At 36.5% G+C, this 23,027-nt stretch overlaps 1 protein-coding gene, 1 long non-coding RNA gene and 1 other non-coding gene across 8 annotated transcripts in view; 2 read left to right on the plus strand and 1 right to left on the minus strand.

Annotated features, from left to right (window-relative positions):
- LOC144373593 (uncharacterized) overlaps positions 1–22,169 on the plus strand; it is a 45,138-nt gene extending 22,969 nt beyond the window's left edge. Inside the window, exon 2 of the long non-coding RNA XR_013433211.1 lies at positions 20,658–22,169. This is a non-coding gene — a long non-coding RNA (uncharacterized LOC144373593). The remainder of the gene's footprint in view (positions 1–20,657) is intronic.
- Positions 1–23,027, minus strand: part of LOC144373589 (transport and Golgi organization protein 1 homolog) — a 164,489-nt gene that overhangs the window by 18,225 nt on the left and 123,237 nt on the right. For 5 of the 6 annotated variants that reach the window (XM_078036615.1, XM_078036618.1, XM_078036617.1 and 2 more), the window contains 2 exons: positions 17,397–17,533; positions 1,010–1,141 (listed from right to left, as the gene is read on the minus strand). In XM_078036615.1, coding sequence (XP_077892741.1) covers positions 1,010–1,141; positions 17,397–17,533 — 269 coding nt within the window. Of the gene's footprint in view, positions 1–1,009; positions 1,142–2,230; positions 2,459–17,396; positions 17,534–23,027 lie in introns of those variants that run through there. The other variant, XM_078036616.1, reaches the window with a different exon arrangement.
- Positions 14,265–14,371, plus strand: LOC144373597 (U6 spliceosomal RNA). Its single transcript, XR_013433215.1, has one exon. It is a non-coding gene; the product is annotated as a U6 spliceosomal RNA (small nuclear RNA).

A 23,027-nucleotide genomic window follows, 5' to 3' on the forward strand; every position in this document is an offset into this window, starting at 1 on the left:
AATCAGAAAAAGAACAATCAGATTTGAAAAGATTTGTATCCAATGCTTTTGACCTCTTTAACTGTTAGGCTTTTCATATGCAAAGTCCATTTACCTAAAATAATTTTCTTCCAATTATGTTAAATAACTATGAAACAGAATGACCTACAGTACAAACATAAGTATGTATAAGCACATATATATATATATATATATATATATATATACACACACACACACACTTATACATATATGTACACATATACACAGAGATAGACTAATTCTGCTCAGGAAAAAAAAAGACTTAATGAACAAAACATTTAATGGATTTTTGGACAACACATAATCTATACTTCCAAATAAAAAGGTATGTTCTGAACATATGATCAAATCATAAAATCTGGGAAAAATTTATATAAAAGACTGGAAAAATTATCTCATCTCCTTTTTCTCATTTTACTGTATTTCTTTGCAGCATTTCCCCCTGTTTATATGTGTTTATATTAACATACAGTTCATCAACATTTAAATCTTAGTTTCTGCTTTTTTTCCCCACTTCACATTTAATTGTGAGCATTTTCTGTACCTCAAAGCTTTGAAATAAATACATCTGCCTACTATTCCATTAATTGAACATACAATAACCCCTAAATGAATTATGTTGTGCTAAGTCTTCAATCTAATACACTGTTCCATTGAAAAACATTACCAAAATCTTCAAAGCATAGTTATTTCTTTAAGATAGATTACTAGACATATATGCTACATAAAAGGATATTTATCTAACCTATCCCATCTTTTATCCCACTTTTAAGACTTCTGATACATATGAAACTACTGGTCAGGATGGCTGTAAGAATTACCAGTTCTACCAACTGCACCCACACTAAATTATTTTATAAGGTTAGTTTGACTTAAACCACTAATTTGTGTTTTAGCAACTGAAAAAGAAAAAAAAGGGGGGGGCAGTGACTATATAAAATAATCCTTGTGCTTATGTGCTGAGGTATAAGTAAGTTAATTTACTCACAACAAGAACAGTTCTCCAAAAAAAAATGACAAAGGATACAATCCCAAAGAAAACAGTGAAAACTACAGGCTTCCATGGTAGTCCATAAAAATCAGGCCCAGGTTGAGTATCATCAGGCAATGTAGTAAACAGCTGAAACAGACAAATTAGAAGAAATGGGAAACCTTAAATTTATAACAAAACAGTCACAAAGAATCATGGCAATTCTAAACCAACCTCCTCATCAGAAATCAACCTCCTCAATATTTTCCAATAGCTTCTTCAAGAGAGAGGATACTGGCAGTCTCACATTTTTTGTTGGCTTGCAGTGTTTTCAAGTATAATGAATCTAAATACTTTTTTAAAAAATATTTATTTATGTATCTTTAGTTTTAGGGTGGACACATTGTTTTGTTTTTATATGGTGCAGAGGATCCAACCCAGTGCCTCATGTATGCTAGGCAAGCGCTCTACCACTGAACCACAACCCCAGCCCGAATCTAAATACTTTAAATTGAGCATACATTTCCAGTTTGTAACAGGCCCTATATCATCACATTGTCTAACACCTGGCTAGAATCCCTCTGGATCATTCTTTTCTCTTAGATAACCTGGTTTTTATAATTTAAAAAATTCATTTAAGACAAAAACTTAAATATATGAAAGAACTAATTAATTTTATGGCAACAAATAAAAACAATGATGATATAAGATTTTAAATCTTACTTCCATTCCACTCTTATATAAACAGATAAGTGACATGTAATTTCAGACAACTCTTGAAAACTGGCTTAAACTTCTCTGAATTTAACATCCTTCTATAAAATTCAAAGCCTAATTTTAAATGGTTGCTCAAAGGCAGTGCAGTAAACACCTGCCTATTCTTCCCTGTTTTCACCGCCCTCTACACGTAATAGGAGATAACTGTCATTTGGGCCCAATTCCCCAGCAGTCTCCGTAGGGAAAACACCTGTAGTAACCTTAGCTGTTTGGATTGTTGGCTGCATTTCGGAACATACCATGAGGTTGTCACCTCTATTCCGTCAAAAAAAAAAAGTGCAAGTGGGGAAAGCTCAAGTACACTCTCACCGGCCTCGCTTAACAATACACTCAAGTCCTGCCTGCCTTGGGCCCGACACACTCCATTTCTCCGTTGCCATGACAGTCAGTGCACCCACTCCGCCAGAACTCAGCCACCCGCCTGCCAGAGCTGGGGTCCCTCCCTGGGAATGGGACCGTCACCTCCAGTAGCTTGGCAATGAGGGCTGCGTAGAGCACCGACAGGGGTCCCAGGAGCTCCGGGTCCCCCGGTAAAGCAGTGACAGAAGGCACAGTGGCAGGTACTGAGTCCATGGTGTAGGGACAGCTGAGCGGAAGCAACGCTTCCATGCAGAACAGCACAGGACCCTCTTTCACCGTTTCCTACTTCGGTAGGACCCAGCGCAGGGGGCAGGTACTGGGAGTGAACTTTGCCTTCCTCCACCGCAGGCGCTTTCCGCCCAACGCAAGTAAAACGCGTCATCAGAGGAAGCCCCTGGGCCCACAGCAGTGAGAGGACAGAGGATGCAGAGGGGCGGGCAGGGAGTGGAAAGAACCAACTGCGGAGCCCAGCGGGGGACAGCGCAAGGAGAGCCCAGCAGAAGAGTCCAAATGAAAGGACTCCAGAAGGAAAGAGGCTCACCTGTCCCCGGAACTGGGAGAGGACCAGCGATTTAGAAGGCCCTGGAGGAAGCCAGGGAACTAGCAAAAGGGGATTATAGGCAGAGACTAGGAAAAAGGAGAAAGTCAGGCCTCCCAGCTCCTCCCAGAGCAAAACCCTTTTGTCAACGTGTTGAGACACCAGGTACCTACCTGCCCCAAAAGTGCAGACAGAAGAGGAGAAGCTTCTCCTGCTCCCTTATAAAGGACTACTGCTTGGACTGGGCTTTCCTTCCCTGCTCAATCCAGTCCTGTTACTTTCTCCAATTGTGGATGACACTCTTTTTAAAAAGCCTTACCCTAAGGAATCATGTCATTATCACCCCACTCCGGTGGCTTCATTTCTGGATGCCACATTTTAAGGTTGCATGACTTGTGGAAAAGAACAGAATCATGAATAGCCCCCGAAAAGCACGTGCTAAAAATTGAAGAAACTGGGGACGTTTAACTTGGGGAGGGAATGAACATATGTGGATCTTTAAAAATCTGTCATCAAGTTGATTATAGTCAATTCAAAAGAACAAGAATAAGCAGGAAAGCACTGAAAAAGAAGAGCAATGAAGGGTACAGGGAGGGCAGACTATATAATTAATTCATGTACCCTCGTCCAAGCCCAAGAATACATAGAGATTGTGGGACAGAAGAGAGAATCCAGAAACAGAACCAACTGGACACTTGGGGTACAATAAAAGTTAGTTTGGGGAAAATAGACTTTCTAATAAGTAGCGTTACCACATGGAAAATTATAAAATTGGATTTTTCTCTACTTATTCAAAAGATAAACTACAAATGGATAAGAAACATGAATGTAAAAATAGAAAATAAACAAGTACTAGAAAATATTGGGTGAAATTTTCTATGTATTATGAGTGGGCAAAACCTGCCTCATTGAAAAAATCTTTCCTGGCTGTATCTAAACCTGCTACACACACACACACACACACACACACACACACACACACACACACACACAGTTTGACAATGACAACCTGAGAAAAAATATTTGCAACCTATTATTGTCCAAAGAATCATGTTCCTGAAATATAAAGAACATTATAAATAAAATGGCCAGCAAACCTATACAAAAATGGGCTGAAGAAATAAACAGATCTCAGGAAAAGAAATGCAAATAGCTATAACATATGGAAACATGCTCTGCTTAGCTCATAATGAACAAAATACAAATTAAACCACACCAAGATACCATTTCTCACTTGCATTGGCAAGATCCAAACGTTTGACCACATACTCAGTAGGTGAGAGAATGTGGGGGAATACAAATTCTCAGATAAGTATACAAAATGATACAACCCTTATGAATGAGATTTGGCAACATCTCCCAAAACTGCTTATATATTTACCTATTAACTCAACAATCGCACTTTTTTTTTTAACTTTTTCAGTGCTGGGGAAGGGTATCTAGGGCAAGTGCTCTACTGCTGAGCTATAGTCCCCCAGCCCTAACTTCTAAAGATACTGGGAATACAACAACAAATGTTTAAAACTTGTATTTACAAAACTATGTTATTCAAGCATTAATTATAATAATACAAGATGGTCACAAAAGGCTGAAACAACCGTCATCAATGAAAGTTGTTGAATAAACCAAAGAAGAAAGAAAATAATTTTAAATACTGCTAAGAGCTGGTTTCCAGAATATATATTTTTAAAATGAAGTAGAGAAAAATATTTGTAGAATACTAATTGTATCTTAGAAAGTGAAAAAAGATGAGTATATTATTTCTTATAGCTTTGAGGTAAAATTGACATGCAATAAATTACATGTATTTAAAGTGTGCAATTTGATAAATTTTAACATGAAATTATGAAATCACCATTATAATCAAGATAATATACACATCCTTTACTTCCAAAAATATTCTCATTCTCTAGGTAATTCTGCCCTTTGTCACCCTTCCTTCTTGCCCCCCACTTTCCCATTCCTCCAGCAAAATGTCTATCTTAATAGATTGCTTTGTATTCCTCAAGTTTTATGTGTATGGGATAATGTATTTTCTATGGCTTCTCTTATTCAGCATAATTTGAGATTCATCTACATCAGTTTATCTATCATCTATTTTTATTGCTGAGTAGCATTTCATTATATGTACATACCACAATTTGTCTATCATCTATTGATAGACATTTGGATTTTTTTCCAGTTTGGGGCTTTTACAAATATAAAATTCCTCCTATTGCTATATAACTTATCTTTTCTTTGGAAAAGAATGGTTGGATATGACTGGTATATGTTTACCTTTTTAAGAAGGTGATTCTACCACTTTATATCCCCACCAGCTGTGTACCCATCCAGTTCCTCCATCTCCAACCACTCAGCACAATTGTCTTTAATATTAGATATTTAATAAGTGTGTAGTGGTAACTCTTATGCTTCAAAATTGCATTTCCCTGATAATTATGTCAAGCATTTTTAATGTCTTTATTTACTATCTGTTTATCTTCTTTGATGAAGTGTTATTTTACAGGACTATATTTTTTCTAATGAGTTCTAAGAGTTCTTCATATATTCTTGATGCAAGTCTTGATAAATGCTTTACAGTAATTTCCTCCCAGCTTGTGTTTTGTCTATTTCATTCACTTCAAAGTGTATTTTGAATTACAGAGGTTTTAGTTTGATGAATCCCACATTGTCAAATCCTTTTTAATGCTTTTGTTGTCAAATTTAAGAAATCTTTGCCAAACCTAAGTTCAACAAAAATTTTTCTCTTATTTTTTTCCTAGAGGTTTTGTAGTTTTGAGTTTAATATTTAAGTCTGTGAGTTAATTCAGGTGTCTAATGCAAGGCATGGATCAATATTTTGCATATAAATATGCAGTAATTTCAGTACCATTTGCTGAAAAACTTCCCATTCTCTACTTGTCTTTCCATCTTTGTCAATGACTGTTGCCATATATATTGTGTATCTATCTCTGAATTCTTGGCTCTGTTCCAATGTTTTGTCTGCAATCCTGATTACTGTAGCTTTAGAATATTTTTTTTCTTTTTTTCCTCTTCGTATGGTACTAGGGATTGAACACAGGACCTTGCATATGCTAGGCAAGTGCTCTACCACTGAGCTACATCCCCAGGCCTAGATTAAGTCTTGAAGCCACGTATTCTAGGTCTGTTGCAATCAGTTTGTCATTTTCTACAAAACTCTGCAGGAATTTTGATTGGAATAATGTTGACTCTGGTGATTAAACTGGGATGAATGGACACCTTAGTCTTCTGACTCATAAATTAGGTATATCTCTCCATTTAGGTTCTCTTTAATTTTTATCAGCAATATTTTATAGTTTTTAATATATACATTTTAGTTTTTGCCACGTTTATGTTTAAATACTTCATATTTTTATTCTATTGTACATGGAAATCTTTAAAATTTCAATTTCTAATTATTCATTGTTAATATATAGAAAATATAATTGCTTTTAGATGTAAATTTTATCTGTCAACCTTACAATAGCTTTTTTCTAGATCATACCAGATTGTATCTATATATATTCATGTTATCTGAAAATAAAGAGAATTTTATTTCTTTCTTTCCAATCTGAGTGCATTTTATTTCTTTTTCTTGCCTTAGTATACTAGCTATTTCCTTACTGCACCCCAGTACAATGCTAAATAGATGTAATGAGAGTGGACATCTCTGTTTGGTTTCTGATCTTGGGGAAAAGTATTCAATTATCAACCATTAAGTATGAGGTTAGCTGCAATTTTTCAGAGGATATTTTAAGCTCCCTTCTATTCCTAGTTTGTTATTTGTTTTTCTACATCAATAATAAATGCTGAGGGGCTGGGGTTGATACTCAGTGGTAGAGCACTTGCCTAGCATGTGTGAGGCAATGGGTTCGATTCTCAGCACCACATATAAATAAGTGAATAAAATAAAAGTCAATCAAAATCTAAAAAAAATTTTTAAATAATAATCAGGGCTGATTTTTTTTTACATGTCGATGGGATTTATTGTCACCTACTTGTACATGCACACAAAATAACAATATAATTTGGCCAATATTACTCCCCAACATTTCCCCCCTCTGCTATATTTTTTAAATGCTTGTTTTGTATCTCTTGAGCTAAACAAGAGTATGGGATATGTGTATGGAATAATGTATTTTCTATGGCTTCTCTTATTCAGCTTTTAGGTACATCAATGTGGTAAATTTCATTGATTTTCAAATGTTAAATAAATTTTGGATTCTTGACATAAATCCCCATCATCAGTCTAGTTTTTGTCTATGATGTATTTTCCTTTTACATATTGTTGTATTCGACTTAAATTTTTGTTTAGAATTTCTGTACAGATTCATTGGAGATCTCTTGAGAGGTATGTGATTTTCTTTTCTTGTTATATCTTTGTCTTGGTTTGGTGTAGTGATAACACTGGCTTCATAGGAGAAATATTTCCTTGCTTTAATATTCTACAAGGGTTTAGTATTACTAATACTATTAGGAATTAGTATCATTTCTTCCTTACAGGAATTGGATCACCAATAAAGCTATCTGGGTCTTATATTTTTTTCTTTGTAGAAAGGTTTTTACCTATACCTTCAATTTCTTTAATAGTCAACAAGGTTTATGAAGTTGTCTGTTTTTCTTGAGTGAACTTTTGCAATTTGTGGCTTAAATAGAATTTCTTCATTTCATCTAAATTGTCAAGTTAATTAACATAAACTGTTCATAATATCCCCATTATCAGTCTAGTATCTGTGAAATCTGTAGTTATATCCCTTCTCTGATTGCGGATATTGGTAATCTGTGTCTCCTCTTTTATTTCCCTCACTAGATGTTGATCAATTTTATTCATCTTAAAGAACTAGCTTTGGGTTTCATTGATTTTCTCTTATTTTCCTTTTTTAAAATTTTACTGACTTATAGTCTTTATTATATCTTTTTTTCTTGCTTACTTGGAGATTAACTTATTTTTCCTTTTCTAGTTTCTCATAGTAGGAACTAAAGTCAATGACTGGAGACTTCTTTTTTAATAAAGCTATCTTGGGCCTGGTAGTGCTATAAATTTTCCAATAACGCTTTAGTGACATTGCACAAATGGATATGTTGTTTTCAGTTTTATTGAACTCAAAATATGAATTTATTCTTTGATTTATTTGACTCAAAAATTATTTAGCAGTGGGGGCTAAGGTTGTAGCTCAGTGGTAAAGTGCTTGCCTCACATGTGTGAGGCACTGGGTTCGATCCCCAGCACCACATAAAAATAAATGTACTGTGTTGTTCATTTATATATATATATATATATATATATATATATATATATATATATATATATATATATATATTTAGCAGTCTGGCACTAAAGTTTTCAAATATTTGAGAAATTTCCAGATTTTTCCATTATTGATTTCTCATTTTATTGTGTTAAGAGAACAAGCTTTGCCTGACTTTGAATACTTTTATATTTACTGATAATTTTTTTAAGATCCAGAATACAGTTTATCTTGGTAAATGTTCCATGTGCACTAAGCTCCTTGGGAGTTTTCTATAAACGTCAATTAATTTCAAATGGATGGATTGATTATGTCATTCACACTTTCTACAATCTTACTTTTATTTTTCATTTTCTGCCAATTGCTGAGGAGAGGATATTAAAATCTCTAAATGTAATCTATAGGATTCATCATTTTCCTCATAATTCTATCAATTTTTATACTTCATGTATTTTGAAGGTCTAATATTAAAAGTACAAGCATTTAAGTTTATTATATAATCTTGACTGATTCCTTTATCATTAGGAAATAACTTTCTTGAGTCCCGATGATATATTTTGCCCCACAACCTCTTTTGGTTTAATGTAGCTACTCCAGATTTCCTTTCACTAGTGTTTAACATGAGATACCTTTTTCAATCATTCTAATTTTGACTTCTTTGTGTCTATTTACAGTGTTACTCCCTTAGACATCTATTTGGGTCTTGCTTCTTTAGGCAATATGACAATCTCTGTTTTTAACTGATGTATTTAGATACTTTCCACTTAATAGGATTACTGCTGTGCATAGGTGTAAGCTTAATATAATCTTCTATTTGTTCCTTCTGTTCTTTGTTCTTTTTCTTTTCTTTCTGTCTTCTTTTGCAGAAATACCACTATCGGTATTTTTAGTGATTCCTCTATTGGCTTATTAAGCTATAACTCTGTTTTCTAATCTTAGTGCTTCAGGGTTTAGAATGTACATCTTTAATTTGTCACAATATACCTTCAGATGATACTGTATTACTTCACATATTCAATAAGAACGTTACAATAATTACTACCCTTCTGAGATTTATACTGTTGTCATGTATTTTACTTTACATGTTTTCTAAATCCCATACTACACTGATGTTTGTCTTTAAACAGTCAATGACTTTTTAAAATGTTCAAATAAGAAAAATTATTTTAAATATTTATGCACACAGTCACCATTTTCAGTGTTCTTTACTCCTTTATTCCATTATTTCCATCTGCTGTCTTGGTGCAAGTGTAGGGTGAATTCTTTCAGCTTGTATGTCAGTACAAGTCTTCATTTTAGAAAGATATTTCACTGGGCATGATATTATCAGCCAACATTATTACTCTTCAAATATATTAAAGGTATCACTCCACTATATTCTCTTATGCCTAATTTCTGACAAGAAATCTGATGTCATCCTTAGTTCTTCTCTACATAAATGTTTTCTCTAACTGCTAAGATTGCTCTTTATCACTGGTTTTGAGCAATTTATTTATGATATAATATACCTTGATATAGCTTTATTCATGCTTTTTGTACTCTAGTTCCTTTTAATATCTTGGATCTGCAGATGTACAGTTTTCACAAATTTTTGAAAATTTTTGGCCATCATTTCTTAAAATATTTTTCTGAATACCTCTCAACGCTCAACTTGAAACTGTCCCACAGCTCACTGATGCTCTGGTTCACTTTTCTTTAACAGAAGAAATTTTCCCTGTGTTTCATTTGGGGTACTTCTCCTGTTATGTCCTCAAGTTCACTAACAATTTCATCACAAATGCTTATTCTGACATTAATCCCATCCACTGTGTTTATCATATATTTTCAACTCTAGAAGTCTGATTTTCTTAAAATGTATCTTCTATATCTCTTTTTACCTTTTTAACACACGAAATATAGTAGTAATAACTTTTTAAAAAATGCCATTACCTCATTCTAACATCTCCGGCAGTTCTCGGTTGGCTTTGATTGGATGATTCTTCTCCTCATCATTGTGGATTGTATTTTTCTTGCTTCTTTGCATGCCTGGTAAGCTTTGATTCGATGCCATACATTACGAATTACTATTCTTAATATTTTGTATACAATTAAATTACTGGAAACAATTTGATTCTCTTGGGTCTGAATATTTGCTAGGTATTACATAAATTGTAATAGTCAGTCCGAGGTAACGCCCTTCTGATTATTCTACCCAACTTCCTTAGATAGTTTTTTCCAGGTGCTATTCTGGTCCCTGTGTTAGGACCTGTTCCTTCTAATCACTTAAGATTGTTTCTCTGACTTGCTAAGCAGTTTCATCACACTTATGTGCAGATCAATACCCTGCTGAACACTCAGAGAGCCTTTCACAGATTTCCAGAATTGTCTCTCAATGTAGCAACCTTCTTTTGGTACTCCACCCTGTGAATTCTAGTCACTTCGGTTTTCCTGGAATCTCAGCACCATCTCTCAATTCAAGGTATCCTCTGGTTCTGCCTGACTTCCCCTTCTTTGTCATGGCTTGGGAATCTCTTAACATAGTAAAAGCTGGGAAAACTAAAGAGCTCACAGCATTTGTTCCTTATGTTTCCAGAATCATTCTTTGTTGCTTGATCTTCAATGTTGCTGGATCTTCAAATTTTATCTGTTTGTGGGTTTTTTTTTCATATTTATTTTAGTTGTTTCAGTTGGGAAGGTGAAGCCAGTACCTATATAAAGCTATCATAGCTAGATGTAAAAATCATTTGCTTTTCTTTTTCTTTTTATGGTGCTGGGGATTGAACACATGGCCTCATGTATGGTAGGCAAGTGCTCTACCACTGAGCTACATATCCCTTTTCTCATTTGCTTATTTTTTTAATAACAGAATACATAATGAAATAAATTTTAAAAGTTAACTATAAAAGAGAGTAACATCAGGGTAGACAGAACTGGGACAAAAGCTAGAATTCTTTCAAAATCAGGCAGGAGAATCACAAGTTCAAAGCTAGCCTCAGCAACTTAGCAAGTCCCTACGCAATTTAGTGAGAACTATCTCTAAATAAAAAATAAAGAGGCTAGGTATGTGGCTCAGTGGATAGGAGCCCTGGGTTCAATCACCAGTACTAGAAAACAGAAACAACTTATTTTTACAAATTAACTTTGGCTCTTCTAAATATTTAAATAATTGTAAAATAAACAAAAAAATCTTTATAAAGTAATACCTAAATATTGAAAGCAAAAATGAAACAACCTGTGACATCAAGTTGGTGACAAACCACAGAAATGAATTAGTTCAAACATACCTTAGTGGGATATAGCTTAAAGACAAGAGAATTTCATTTCAGGAATACATTCCTGAAAGTATTTTAAATAACATAAATATAGTCTTGTGTTGCTTAATGATGGGAATAAATTCTGAGAAACACATCTTAGGCAATTTCAGCATGTAAACATCATTGAGCATACTTATACAAACCTAGAAAATATAGCCATTTCCACACGTAGGTATTCATATATGGTATATCATCGCTTTGGGGATAAAAACCTATAAGATATTATTATACTGAATTCTGTAGACAATTGTAACATTGTAAATGTTTATATATCTAAACATATCAAAACACAAAAAAGATATTAAAAATACTAGGTGACAAGAATTTTTTAGCTCCATTATTATGCACTAATGACCAAAATGTCATTAAGTGGCACAAGACTGTAAACAATTATACTGATGTCATTGAAAACTGGAACTCCAACATCAGAGAAAGAAAACACAAATCTAAGATAGATGAAGTGAAGTAAAATCTCTCCTGAATTTTCATGGGAATTATCTAAATGACATGATGAAAAATCCCCACATATTTCTGAGCTTCGTTCACTAAAAAGGCCTACAAATGACAGTCAATTTGAGCAATAAGCAATCCTAGTACTTGGAATGTAGCCTCTAAATATCATTTCCTATTGAAAGGAACCAAAGTTCTTTTAGAGAAATAGTTCCTTCAAGGTCTGGACAGGGAATGTTTAAGATGAACTTGGAATATCTCATAGTTCAAAAGCAAGGGAAATAGGTAACAATGACCACTAGGTGGTGGCAAAGGGTCCCAGGAGCCAAGATAAAGAGGCTTCTACAAGGCAAAAGGGGGAGAAATTGAGCATCAGGTAAGAACAATTACTATTCCTAACTGGATTAAACACACCAAATATTTTTAAATGCATGACGTCATATTGACTCTTAAATAAAAGTTAAAAAGATTTCAAAAGCCCCTTTGGGTATCATTTGATAATGCTAGAATACCACCTTACTATTCTGAAAAGTAATGAAGAAAAGGAATCAAATGTTTATCTCCTGCCTTAACTATACAAACCAAATATCTGTGTAAAGAATAATCAATCATAGCCAGGCGTCGTGGCACACACTTGTAATCCCAGTAGTTCGGGAGGCTGAGGAGGGAAGATAGCAAGTTCAAAGTCAGCCTCAGCAAAAGCGAATTGCTAAGCAACTCAGTGAGACCCTGTATATAAATAAAATACAAAATAAGGCTGGGGATATGGCTCACTAGCCAAGTGCCCCTGAGTTTAATCCCCAGTACAAAAAAAAAGAAAGAAAGAAAGAATAATCAATCATAAATTTTTATTTGTATAGGCATCCCAGCCTTTAAATGAAGAAAGAAAAATCCCAGCAACTCAGACCATTGCTATTTTGCAACCTGTAATATATTAGCAAATCTCACCAAGGTCACTGTTGACTAGTAGTCAACATCAAAGGAGAGGACATGCAGATGTCAATGCAATATTTTATTAAGTTTTCATAAGAAACAGAATTGAACCTAAACCTGACTACCAATTTCCAAGAAATATAAAGCAACAGAGAAAGGCTGAGGTTGTTAGCTCAGCACTTGCCTAGAATGCATGGAGCCCGAGGTTCAATCCCCAACACCACCAAACAAACAAACAAAAAAAAGGCAATAGAGAAAACAGGTTAAATTGTTGTACCAGGGGGATGTCATTTATTCACCAAAGCTACAATATATCCTAGAAGTCCCACAAACATATTTTTTTCAATTATCGCAAAAAGTTACAACAAAAGGATAAATCAATAGAGAGTAACTTATATGAGACTTGTTCTCCCACTGAAAGCAACCAGAAAGTTGGAATATATATATATATATATATTTTTTTTTTTTTGGTATCAGGGATTAAACTCAGAAGCACTTGATCACTGAGCCACATCCCCAGTCTCAGCCCCATTTTGTATTTTATTTAGAGACAGGGTCTCACTAAGTATAGCACCTCACTTTTGGCTTTGAACTCATGATCCTCCTGTCTCAGCCTCCCGAGCCACTAGGATTAAGGCATGTGCCACCATGCCCAGTGAAAATATATTTTTAAAGAGCTATTTTTCAGATAGAAAGCCACAAGGGACATGCAACTGTCACCCCTAAGAGCAGGAGAACAAATAGATGAGCATTTCACCTGGAGGCACCCTCTAGACCTCAGTTTGGGAAGGGGAACCCAAATAGGGCATAACAGTCTCACTGAGGAGAGAGAGACCAGAGTTCCAGGAGATTAAGCAGCCAAAAATATGTAGAGAAAACTACCAGAAAGATGGGAGCCACAAAGAAAGAGAGTTCCAGAAATCTGCATGGAGGTGGTCTTCAGTTTGGGGCTACATTCTAAGCAGTACCTGCGAGGGCCAAGAACAACTATAAGCTAACCAATCCCACAGTTGGCACTGAGCTGGGAGAAGTCTGGATTCCAGCTAGCCAGAGAGAGTTGACATACAAAAACAGTATGGTCAACAAGCTCATGAAGAAGTATTTGATCCAGGCATCATGGCACATGTCTGTAATCCCAGCAACTCAGAAGGTTGAGGCAGGAGGATCCCAAGTTTGAGGCTGGCAACTTATCAAGGGCCTAAGCAAGTTAGTGAGACCCTATCTCAAAAGAAAAAAAAAAGTTCACTCAATATCATTAATTATCAGGAAATAAACTCACAAAGACATACCCACTAGAATGGCCCAAGTGCTAGTGAAGATGAAGTCAAGTGGAAGTCTCCTAAATTGCTGGTGGAAGTATAAAATGATTATGGTCATTTTTTAGCATGGCTTGACAGTATCACATAAGATAAAAACATACATTAAACGTAGGAGGCAATTGCACTCCTAGATATAAATGAGTCCATTTATAGTGGCATATATATGAAATAGTACTGTAGGAAAAATGAATCTATAGTTTAAAAAAAAAAGTTATCAGTGGTTGCCTGGAACAGGTGGTGAAGGAACTCACTGGGAAGGATCCCAAGGAAACCCCTTTTCTAGTGAAAAAACTGTTCTATATCTTGATTATGGTAGTTTTTACATGGGTATCTACATTTGTTAAAACTCAGAGTGTGCTTGCTTTGGCAGCACATATACTAAAATTGGGACAATACAGAAAAAATTAGCATGGTCCCTGAGCAAGGATGACACCCACATTTGTGAAGCATTCCATAGTTTTGTGGAACCAACCCTTCAACAGATGAATGGATAAAGAAACTGTGGTACATATATGAAATGGAATATTACTTATAGCCTTAAAAGAGAAAAAAATTACGGCATCTGCGGGTGAATGGGAATATCAGGTTAAGGGAATTAAGCCAATCCCAAAAACCAAAAGCTGTATGTTCTCTCTGAAAGTGGATGCTGACCCATAATGGGGGTAAGGTGGGTGGTAAGAGGCATGGAAAGAATGGAGGAACTTTGACTGAGCAAAGGGGAGGTAGGACAGGTGACGGGGCATAGGGATAGGAAAGATGGTGGAATGAGATGAACCTTATTACCCGAGGTACATGTAGGAATACAAATGTGTTGTGTACAACTAGGAAAAGTTTTGTTCCATTTATATACAATGAATCGAAATGCATTCTGCTATCATGTATAACCAATTAGAACAAATTAAAAAAAACTCACTGATATTAGCTATCAAGGAATTACTGTTAAGTTGGGTGATGGCCCGTGGGTTCATTATACTACTCTCTGTGCTTTTCTTTAAAGCTTTTCTAATTAAATTTATTTTTTAACTAGTACATAGAAACAAACATTATAATTATTGAAGTAGGTAACATGACATTTTGATGCATGATTACACTATGTAACGTTTAAATCAGTTAAATATATCTACCTCCTCAAACATCATTTCTCTATGGTAAAACTTTCACAACCTTTTCTTCTAGTATTCTAAAATGTACAGTATGTTATGGTTACCTATAGTCCCCTACTATTCTCTCTGCTCTTATTTGAAAGTTTCCATGATAAAAATACTAAAAATAATTTTTAAATTAAGATATAACTTCAAATATTTAAAGGATTTCTATGTAGAAAAGAATTCAGTTTTATAGAGGAAATCATGTGGAGGAAAATTTGGAGTCAATACAAGGATGAACTAGACAACAGAAGAACATATAGCCTTGTAAGAGAGTGACTCATGCTAGGAAATACTGGTGTACAGGCCTCATAACTACTCGTCAGGGCCACAGTAAAGAAAATAACAGCAATGAGTGAGAAACTAGACTAACAGCCTTCCAAGGTTTCTTCTAACACTAAGATTCTACTAAGATTCCATTGATCAATGAACCTGATTGGTGCACATCTCCCAAACACATCAGAGCCTATTACTCTCCAGTCCTATCAGATATCATACTACTTGTTTAAGATTTTACATTGATTTGTTCATAATTTTTGCATATATTTGTTAAGTCCTTTTCTTAAGGCTTTCAAAAATCACAATCATGCCTTACACCTGTTAGACTCTTTTAGTCCTCACACAATGTCCTGTACATACTGGGCCATCAAAATGCCTTTTTGAAATCTCCTTTCAAATCAGTCTTTTAACATTGTGCCTCTTCTTTGCCACTCACGTCTATGTCTTACCTATCACCGTACAATCACTGACACACCTGCACCACATTCGTGTCCCCTGACCTAGACCTAGAGGAGGGCTCTGTGAATACCTAAAAATATGAATAAAGAAATCCTTTCCATATCGTGAGGCTGTTAACTTTCCAAGTGATGCTGATTCATTCTGATAATCAAATTATGACTGTGGAAGACTGCTTTAATCACTGGAAATATCATTATTCTAACTGCCTGGCTTGTACATACCCCTTACCCAGATGGCTGCCACCATCATGAACAAACATGGAGCCAACTGAAAAATGATTTGTTTCTCCCCACCACATCTTTTCCACCCTGGTGGTCTTTCCTCCCCAGGTATTCATTGATTTATACCACCTTCTGACTGCCTACATGAGAATTAGGGGGTGCGTAGGGGTAAAACCCTTCAAAATGCCAGACACCTCACCAGACATTTTACCTTGTCAAATCATTTAATTCTTATGATTGGAGTAAGCATTATCTACATTTTTCAGATGAGGAAAACTTTTTTCAAAAGTTTACTTATTTGCCCAAACTTCTAAATGATAACCTTGGGATTTGAAACCACATCTACCTGGCTTCAAAATCTATACATTTTACAAGGAAAACAACAACATCATCTTTCTTACACAAGCCTTGAAATAACACAATCTACAGGAAACAACTTCAGTTGAGGAGGATTACTGTCACAAAGGCCCTAGGACCTCCAACCTCTAAAAGCTTTCTCATTCCTATAATTAAATTCTAAAAGTCCAATATCAACAAATACCAATGGGGGGGAGGTAAGTCCTAAAATGCTTAGATAAGCTTCTAGACAGATTAAATGTCTTGTTTGAATCATGATTTTCTTTAGAAAGATCAGCCTTAAGTGACTCTTTCTAAGAAACAGATCTAACCTAATTCCTTTTCATTCTTAAAACTTTCTAAGGATCCCCACTATTAATGGTCTAATGCTACTTTGGCTCATGACTTCAGTTAAGATTTGCTGGCCTCTCCAACAGGCCCATCCCCCTCCAACTTCACACTTTACAACACCAACTATTCACATTCTCCTGCCCTCCCCAAATATCCTTTCTTCATGTTTCCATTTCTCTGAACACATTTCTTCTGACTGCCAGCTTCCCCCACCACCCCAGCCTGTCTAATCAACAACAAACCACATGTCAGACTCCTGTTTGCCCTTTGCCTGTGCTTCAAACACATCTCAACCACTTTCTGACCTTATTGATCACCCTTCCAACCATAATAAATGCATTTATGGACAATAATGTTCTACCATCGAATAAATACCTCTCTTTCTGTCATTATCTTACTGTGTTTCAAGTGAATGCTGTTATCTCCCTGCCAGAATGAAAGGTTCTGAGGGGAAGAACCAAGTTTTTATAGGTGTGCAAATGTCCAGCCTTGGTAGACAGCAAATCTTCCTCATGTGCTAAACCAAGTAGCCATTAAAGCCACACCCCTATGGCTTTTGTTTCAGGAGCTATCTACTCAAAGGATCAGGAGTAATTTTCATAAAGACATTTTAAGTTCTTCACTTCATGACCAGAAGCCACTTAAAAACTAATAAATAATCAACATTCTAATTGAAGAAACTATGTCAAACTTACCATCTTAGACAAATAAAGCAAGAATGAATGTAACAAGAAAAGTATGGTGGTGGCATCTTCTGGCTCTTCCACCTTTATCTCTAGTTGGTTTTCTGTATCAGCAGCATCAACAGGAGTACCTTCTGTTATAAGTAGCTCTAAAATTGAAAGGGGAAATGGCTATTTTATTTTATGCTATAGAATAAGAATTGTCTCTCTTCAGTTTCAATATTCATCGAGTGTTTCACTAAATATATGAGTCACAGTGCCTGGAATATTTGGCTCTCCTAAAGACAATTAACACAGAGAAGAAAACTTCATAATCCTAATTAGAGCTATTAGACCCTTCAATTATAAAATGAACAATCTCTAGTCTACTCTCCACTACTTCAATGGCCATAAAACTGCTACCAGAACAATATTCACTCAAGGGAAAATTTAAAACCAGAGATATATAGACCAGGGTCACATTCAACAAACATGGATTTAGTGCTGGTGAAACCTTGTGTTTAAAATTTTAGGAAAGCTGAAATAGAGGGAGTCTTGGTTTGCAGATTTGCAGGTGGAATGAGCCAAGGCTTAACACAGTATCTGGCACCTGGCAGAGATACTCAACAATTATTTATTGAATGCACAGATGACAGCTATTTAAAAAGAACACAGAAATATCAAGAGAGACTAAAGGGAATTGGATACAGACCTGCATTGAGGCTCTGTGAATGAGGTAGAATTCCAGTAAGAACTGAGAGCTTGTAGGGGTGGAATTTCAGTATGAGTTACAGCCTGGGGTACGTTTGATTAAACAGCAGGAGTCCAACATGCAGTTATTAAGAAGTTGGACCAGTTGCTTCTAAGGTCTTTCTCAACCCTGAGATTCCCATTCACTACTATTTTTTTAAGCTTTTGCCTAATTATTTTTAGTTTAGTTTTTGATGGACCTTTATTTTATTTATTTGTATGCAGTTCTGAGAATCAAACCCAGTGCCTCACATGTTAGACAAGCGCTCTACCACTGAGCTACAACCCCAGGCCCTCCATTCACTATTGGTCTATGAATTTGACTGCTGGTGAAGTCTGCACCATAGGCTCAGCATCTCAGCAACCTGAACGGGCTGGCTGAGGCACCGGCAGAGCCGGAGGGGACACACGCAGGGTCCTGAGGCTCTGTCACTCCTGCGCCCCACCCGTCATCCTACGACCCCCTAGCCCAGCCCACGGGGCAGGGGACCGGGGGATCAGAGCCCCATGCGGCCCCAAAGAGCCACCACGGAGACCCTGGGCTGCCCGCCCACCTGTGGACTCACTGCTGCATTCGTCATCTGCACAGAGTTTGTGCTTCCACAAGGGCCAGCCGGTGCTCGGGTCCAGTTGGCCCGGCACTCGCCAGGTCAGCCACAGCACGAACAGCAAGAAGAGCAGCACTGGCGCTGCAGCCATGTTGTGGTCACCTTGGGGAGTCGGTGACAGGGTGGAGTAGGCTGTGGCGGGCGTCAGGGGGCGGAGGCGGGGCTCAGGGGGGCGGGTGGGGTGGGTAGCAAAGCACAGAGGGGTGGCGCCCGGGAAGGCTTAAGCCTTTCCCGGGTGACACCTCAGCAGGGATATCTGGGGGTCAATCCACAGACTCTACTGGAGAACACACGGAGCTGGAGCTCCGTCCTTCTCTAGTCAAGACCTTCTCATGGACTGAAGACCTTCTCCTCTAGTCGCTGCCTTGGCAACTAGAACTCTCCTTCTCGTCCAATCACCTGCCTTTGCTCCTGTGACCTCACAAGCGACCCTCCACATGATTCTAGTAGTCACCCACCCATCCCCCCCCCCTGCCAACTGGTCCTTTCTGGCTTTCCTTAATGTCTCATTTCTGGTCCATCCTAAACTAGCCCACTCCACTTCACCATCACTCCCATCCCCCATTCCTGGTCTGGTACCTCCTTTTCTGAACTACCAAATCCCACCCATGACTTGTCACAGCTAGTCTATGGTTCCAGGCTCCCTCCCCTTCAATCTCTTTGAGGTTCCTTGAAGCCCCACCCCAAGATCCCTCTGATTAGGAAAGGGGAAGGTGAATAGAACTGTGAGTGAGGGTGTAAACTGGAGACAGTGGCCTGCTTTTTTTTTAAGGCGGGGACAGGTGGGGGCAGAGAGATGGACATTAGTCTTCAGGCTAAGATCTTGAGATTCTTATCTTTATCCGTAAGGGAAGAAATTATTTAATTCAAAAGCATATTTTTAATTCTCATTTTGTGCTACCAAAGCCCTAGCATGGTGTGGGAGTGGATGAAAATCAAAAGACAAGATATCTGGTCCTGGTCGGAAAAAGTCCACAACTTAGTGGGAACCAACTGACAAAACCGATTGTCAGAGAAGAAAGCTAGTAGCTAACATTTCTTGAAAGCTTTATGTCCAGTTGTTATTCTGAAGGAAATTTTATTTTATTTTTTCTGACCTCTAAGAGGGATCTTACATTTTTCTACTTCCCTTTCCAAGACTATTCCCTCTTTTGCACTGTGTAATCTTGAATTTAAATCTGAATTAGTTGCATTGATTTTCCCTTGTGTTAATAGTCAAATTATGATACAATTTGAATTATTGAAATGCATATGGAGGGGTTTCTTTTCTTATTTTTAATGAAAACTCACGTTTTTTAAAATTAGCACCTAGGGGACTATAGGTGGAGACTTAATATGTAGAGTCATCAGCATGATAATTGTGATTAAATAAACACAAATCAGTTCATGACAGATGATTTCACTTACTATTATAATCAGCTTTCTCCTCTATAAAACAGCACAATTAGTCCTAAATTGACATTCACTAATTGTATATTAGAGTTTCAAGGAAAACAATGAAGAGTTGGTAACTAGCATAATGATTGAGATGTGTTTTGACATCAGTAATTATTATTATTTTTAAGATGGGGGTCTTGCTATGTTGCCTAACCTGATCTCCAACACCTGGACTCAAGCAATCCTCCTGGCTTGGCCTTCTGAGTAGTTAGGACTACAAGTCACCAAACCAGCCCAGTAATTATTGTTTAGTAGATCTCTTTTTGGACACTAAAATCACTACTAATATGATTGTATATGTTTGAAATTGGTTTTAGGAGCAACATACAGATTTGATGCAATTCCCATCAAAATACCCATGAATTGGTGTGAATATACTTAGTATACAATGAGAGATATGAAAAATTGTGCTCTATATATGTAATATGAATTGTAAAGCATTCTGTTGTCATATATAAATTTAAAATAATAATAATAATAATAAATGTCATTTTTCCAGAACTAGAACAAACAGTCCTGAAATCCATTTGGAAGAATAAAATATTCAGAATAGCCAAAACAATTCTAAGTCAATAAAGCAAGCTGGAGGCATCATCACAATACCTGACTTCAAATTGTACTACAAAGCTATGGAAATAACCACTGCATGGCTCTGTCATAAAACCAGATACATAGACCAATGGGAAAGAAGAGAAGACACAGAAAAAGATCCAACACAGTTAACACTCATCTGATTCTCGACAAAGATGCCAAAAACATATTGGGAGAAAAGACAGGCTTTAAACAAGTGGTGCCAGGAAAATTGGTTATCCATATGTAGACAAATAAGATTAGACCCTGTACAAACTTGAAAGAGATCAAAAGCCCAGGAATTAGACCAGAAACTATGCAAATCCTTGGAAGAAAATATACATTTGAGACTCCAGCATATAGGTACAGGCAATGACTTTCTTATTAGAACTCCTAAAGCTCAGAAAATAATGACAAAAGTTAATAAACAGAATGGCATCAAATTAAAAAGCTTCTGCACAGCAAAGGAAACAATTAGTAACATGAAGAAAGAACCTAAGGAATTGGAGAAAATATATTTGCTAACTACTCTTTTTTTTTTAAGAGAGTGAGAGAGAATTTTTTAATATTTATTTTTTAGTTTTTGGCGGACACAACATCTTTGTTTGTATGTGATGCTGAGGATCGAACCTGCACTGCATGCATGCCAGGCGAGCGTGCTACCGCTTGAGCCACATCCCCAACCCTGCTAACTACTCTTTGACACAGGATTAATATCCAAACTATATAAGAAACTTTTAAAAACTTAACACCAAAACCTCAAATAACCTAGCTTAATTGGGCAAATGAATTAAACAGATACTTCTCAAAAGAAGAAATAAAAATGGACAACAAATCTATAAAAATGTTCAACATCATTAGCAATTAGGGAAATGCAAATCAAAACTACAGTGAGCTTTCATCTCACTTTAGTCAGAATAGCAGCCATCAAGAATATGAACGATATGGGGCTGGGGTTGTGGCTCAACAGCACATTGCTTGTCTAGCACGTGCAAGGCCCTGGGTTCGATCCTCAGCACCACATTAAAAATAAATAAATAAAAATAAAGGTATTGTGTCCAACTACTTAAAAAAAAGAATATGCACAATAATAAATGCTAGAGAGAATGTGGAGAAGAAGGGACACTTTTTTCTCTGTTGATAGGATTATAAATGAATATAACCACTATTGAAATCAGTATGGAGGTTCCTCAAAAGACTAGGCAGGAGACCACCATATAACCCAGCTATACAACTACTCAATGTTTATCCTAATGAATTAAAGTCATAATACTAGAGTAGTACATGCATACCCATGTTTATAGCAGCACAATTCACAGTTGCCAAACTATGGAACCAAACTAGGTGCTTATCAAGGATGAATAAATAAAGAAAATGTGGCATATACACACAATGGAGCTTTATTCAGCCATAAAGGTGAATTATGTCATTTGCTGGAAAATGGATGAAACTTGAGAACATTCTGTTACACAAAATAAGCTAAACTCATAAGATCAAGGGAGCCTATGTTTTCTCTCGGATGTGGAAGCAAGAGAGGAAAAAGGAAAAAAAAGTGAAAATCAAATGGAGATCAGTAGAGTGTAGGAAAGAGACCAGGAGAGGGAGGAGTGAAGGGAAAATACTGGGGAATGATATTGGCCAAACTGTAGTGTTATATTGTGCATGTGGAAATATGTAACGACAAATACTGCCATGATTTACGACTATAATGTATCAACAAAAAAATGGAAAAAATAAAAGAAAGCAAACAAAAGAACAAAATTGCTTTCATGTATATATGTATGTATGTATGTATGTATGTATGTATACAGCCTAGCCAAACATCTATTGTGAGCATAACATTAATACTCTGGAACAGTGTTGAGCAAATCATAGCTGTAAGCCTGACACTGTTTTTTTAAATTGTTCCCTTTATTCCTTTTTTCTCTTTCTTTCTTTCTTTCTTTCTTTCTTTCTTTCTTTCTTTCTTTCTTTCTTTCTTTCTTTCTTTCTTTCTTTCATTCATTCCTCTCTCTCTCTCCCTTCCCTCCTTCCCTCCCTCCCTCCCTCTCCCCCCCCCTCTCTCTCTCTTTCTTTCTTTCTTATTTCCCAGGCTGGCCTGAACTCCTAGGCTCAAGTAATCTTCCTGCCTCAGCTTTCTGAGTAGTTGTGACTGTTGGAGCACACCACGGTGTCCAACAATGACACTTGCTTTTGTAAACAAAGTTTTATTAGAACACAGAAGCTTATATTATTTACCCATAGTCTAGGCTGTTTTTGTGCTACACTGGCATTTGAGTGGCAATTAAGACTTGCCTAC

This window comes from Ictidomys tridecemlineatus, unplaced genomic scaffold, assembly GCF_052094955.1.
Source record: "Ictidomys tridecemlineatus isolate mIctTri1 unplaced genomic scaffold, mIctTri1.hap1 Scaffold_44, whole genome shotgun sequence".
Classification (NCBI taxonomy): Eukaryota; Metazoa; Chordata; class Mammalia; order Rodentia; family Sciuridae; genus Ictidomys; species Ictidomys tridecemlineatus.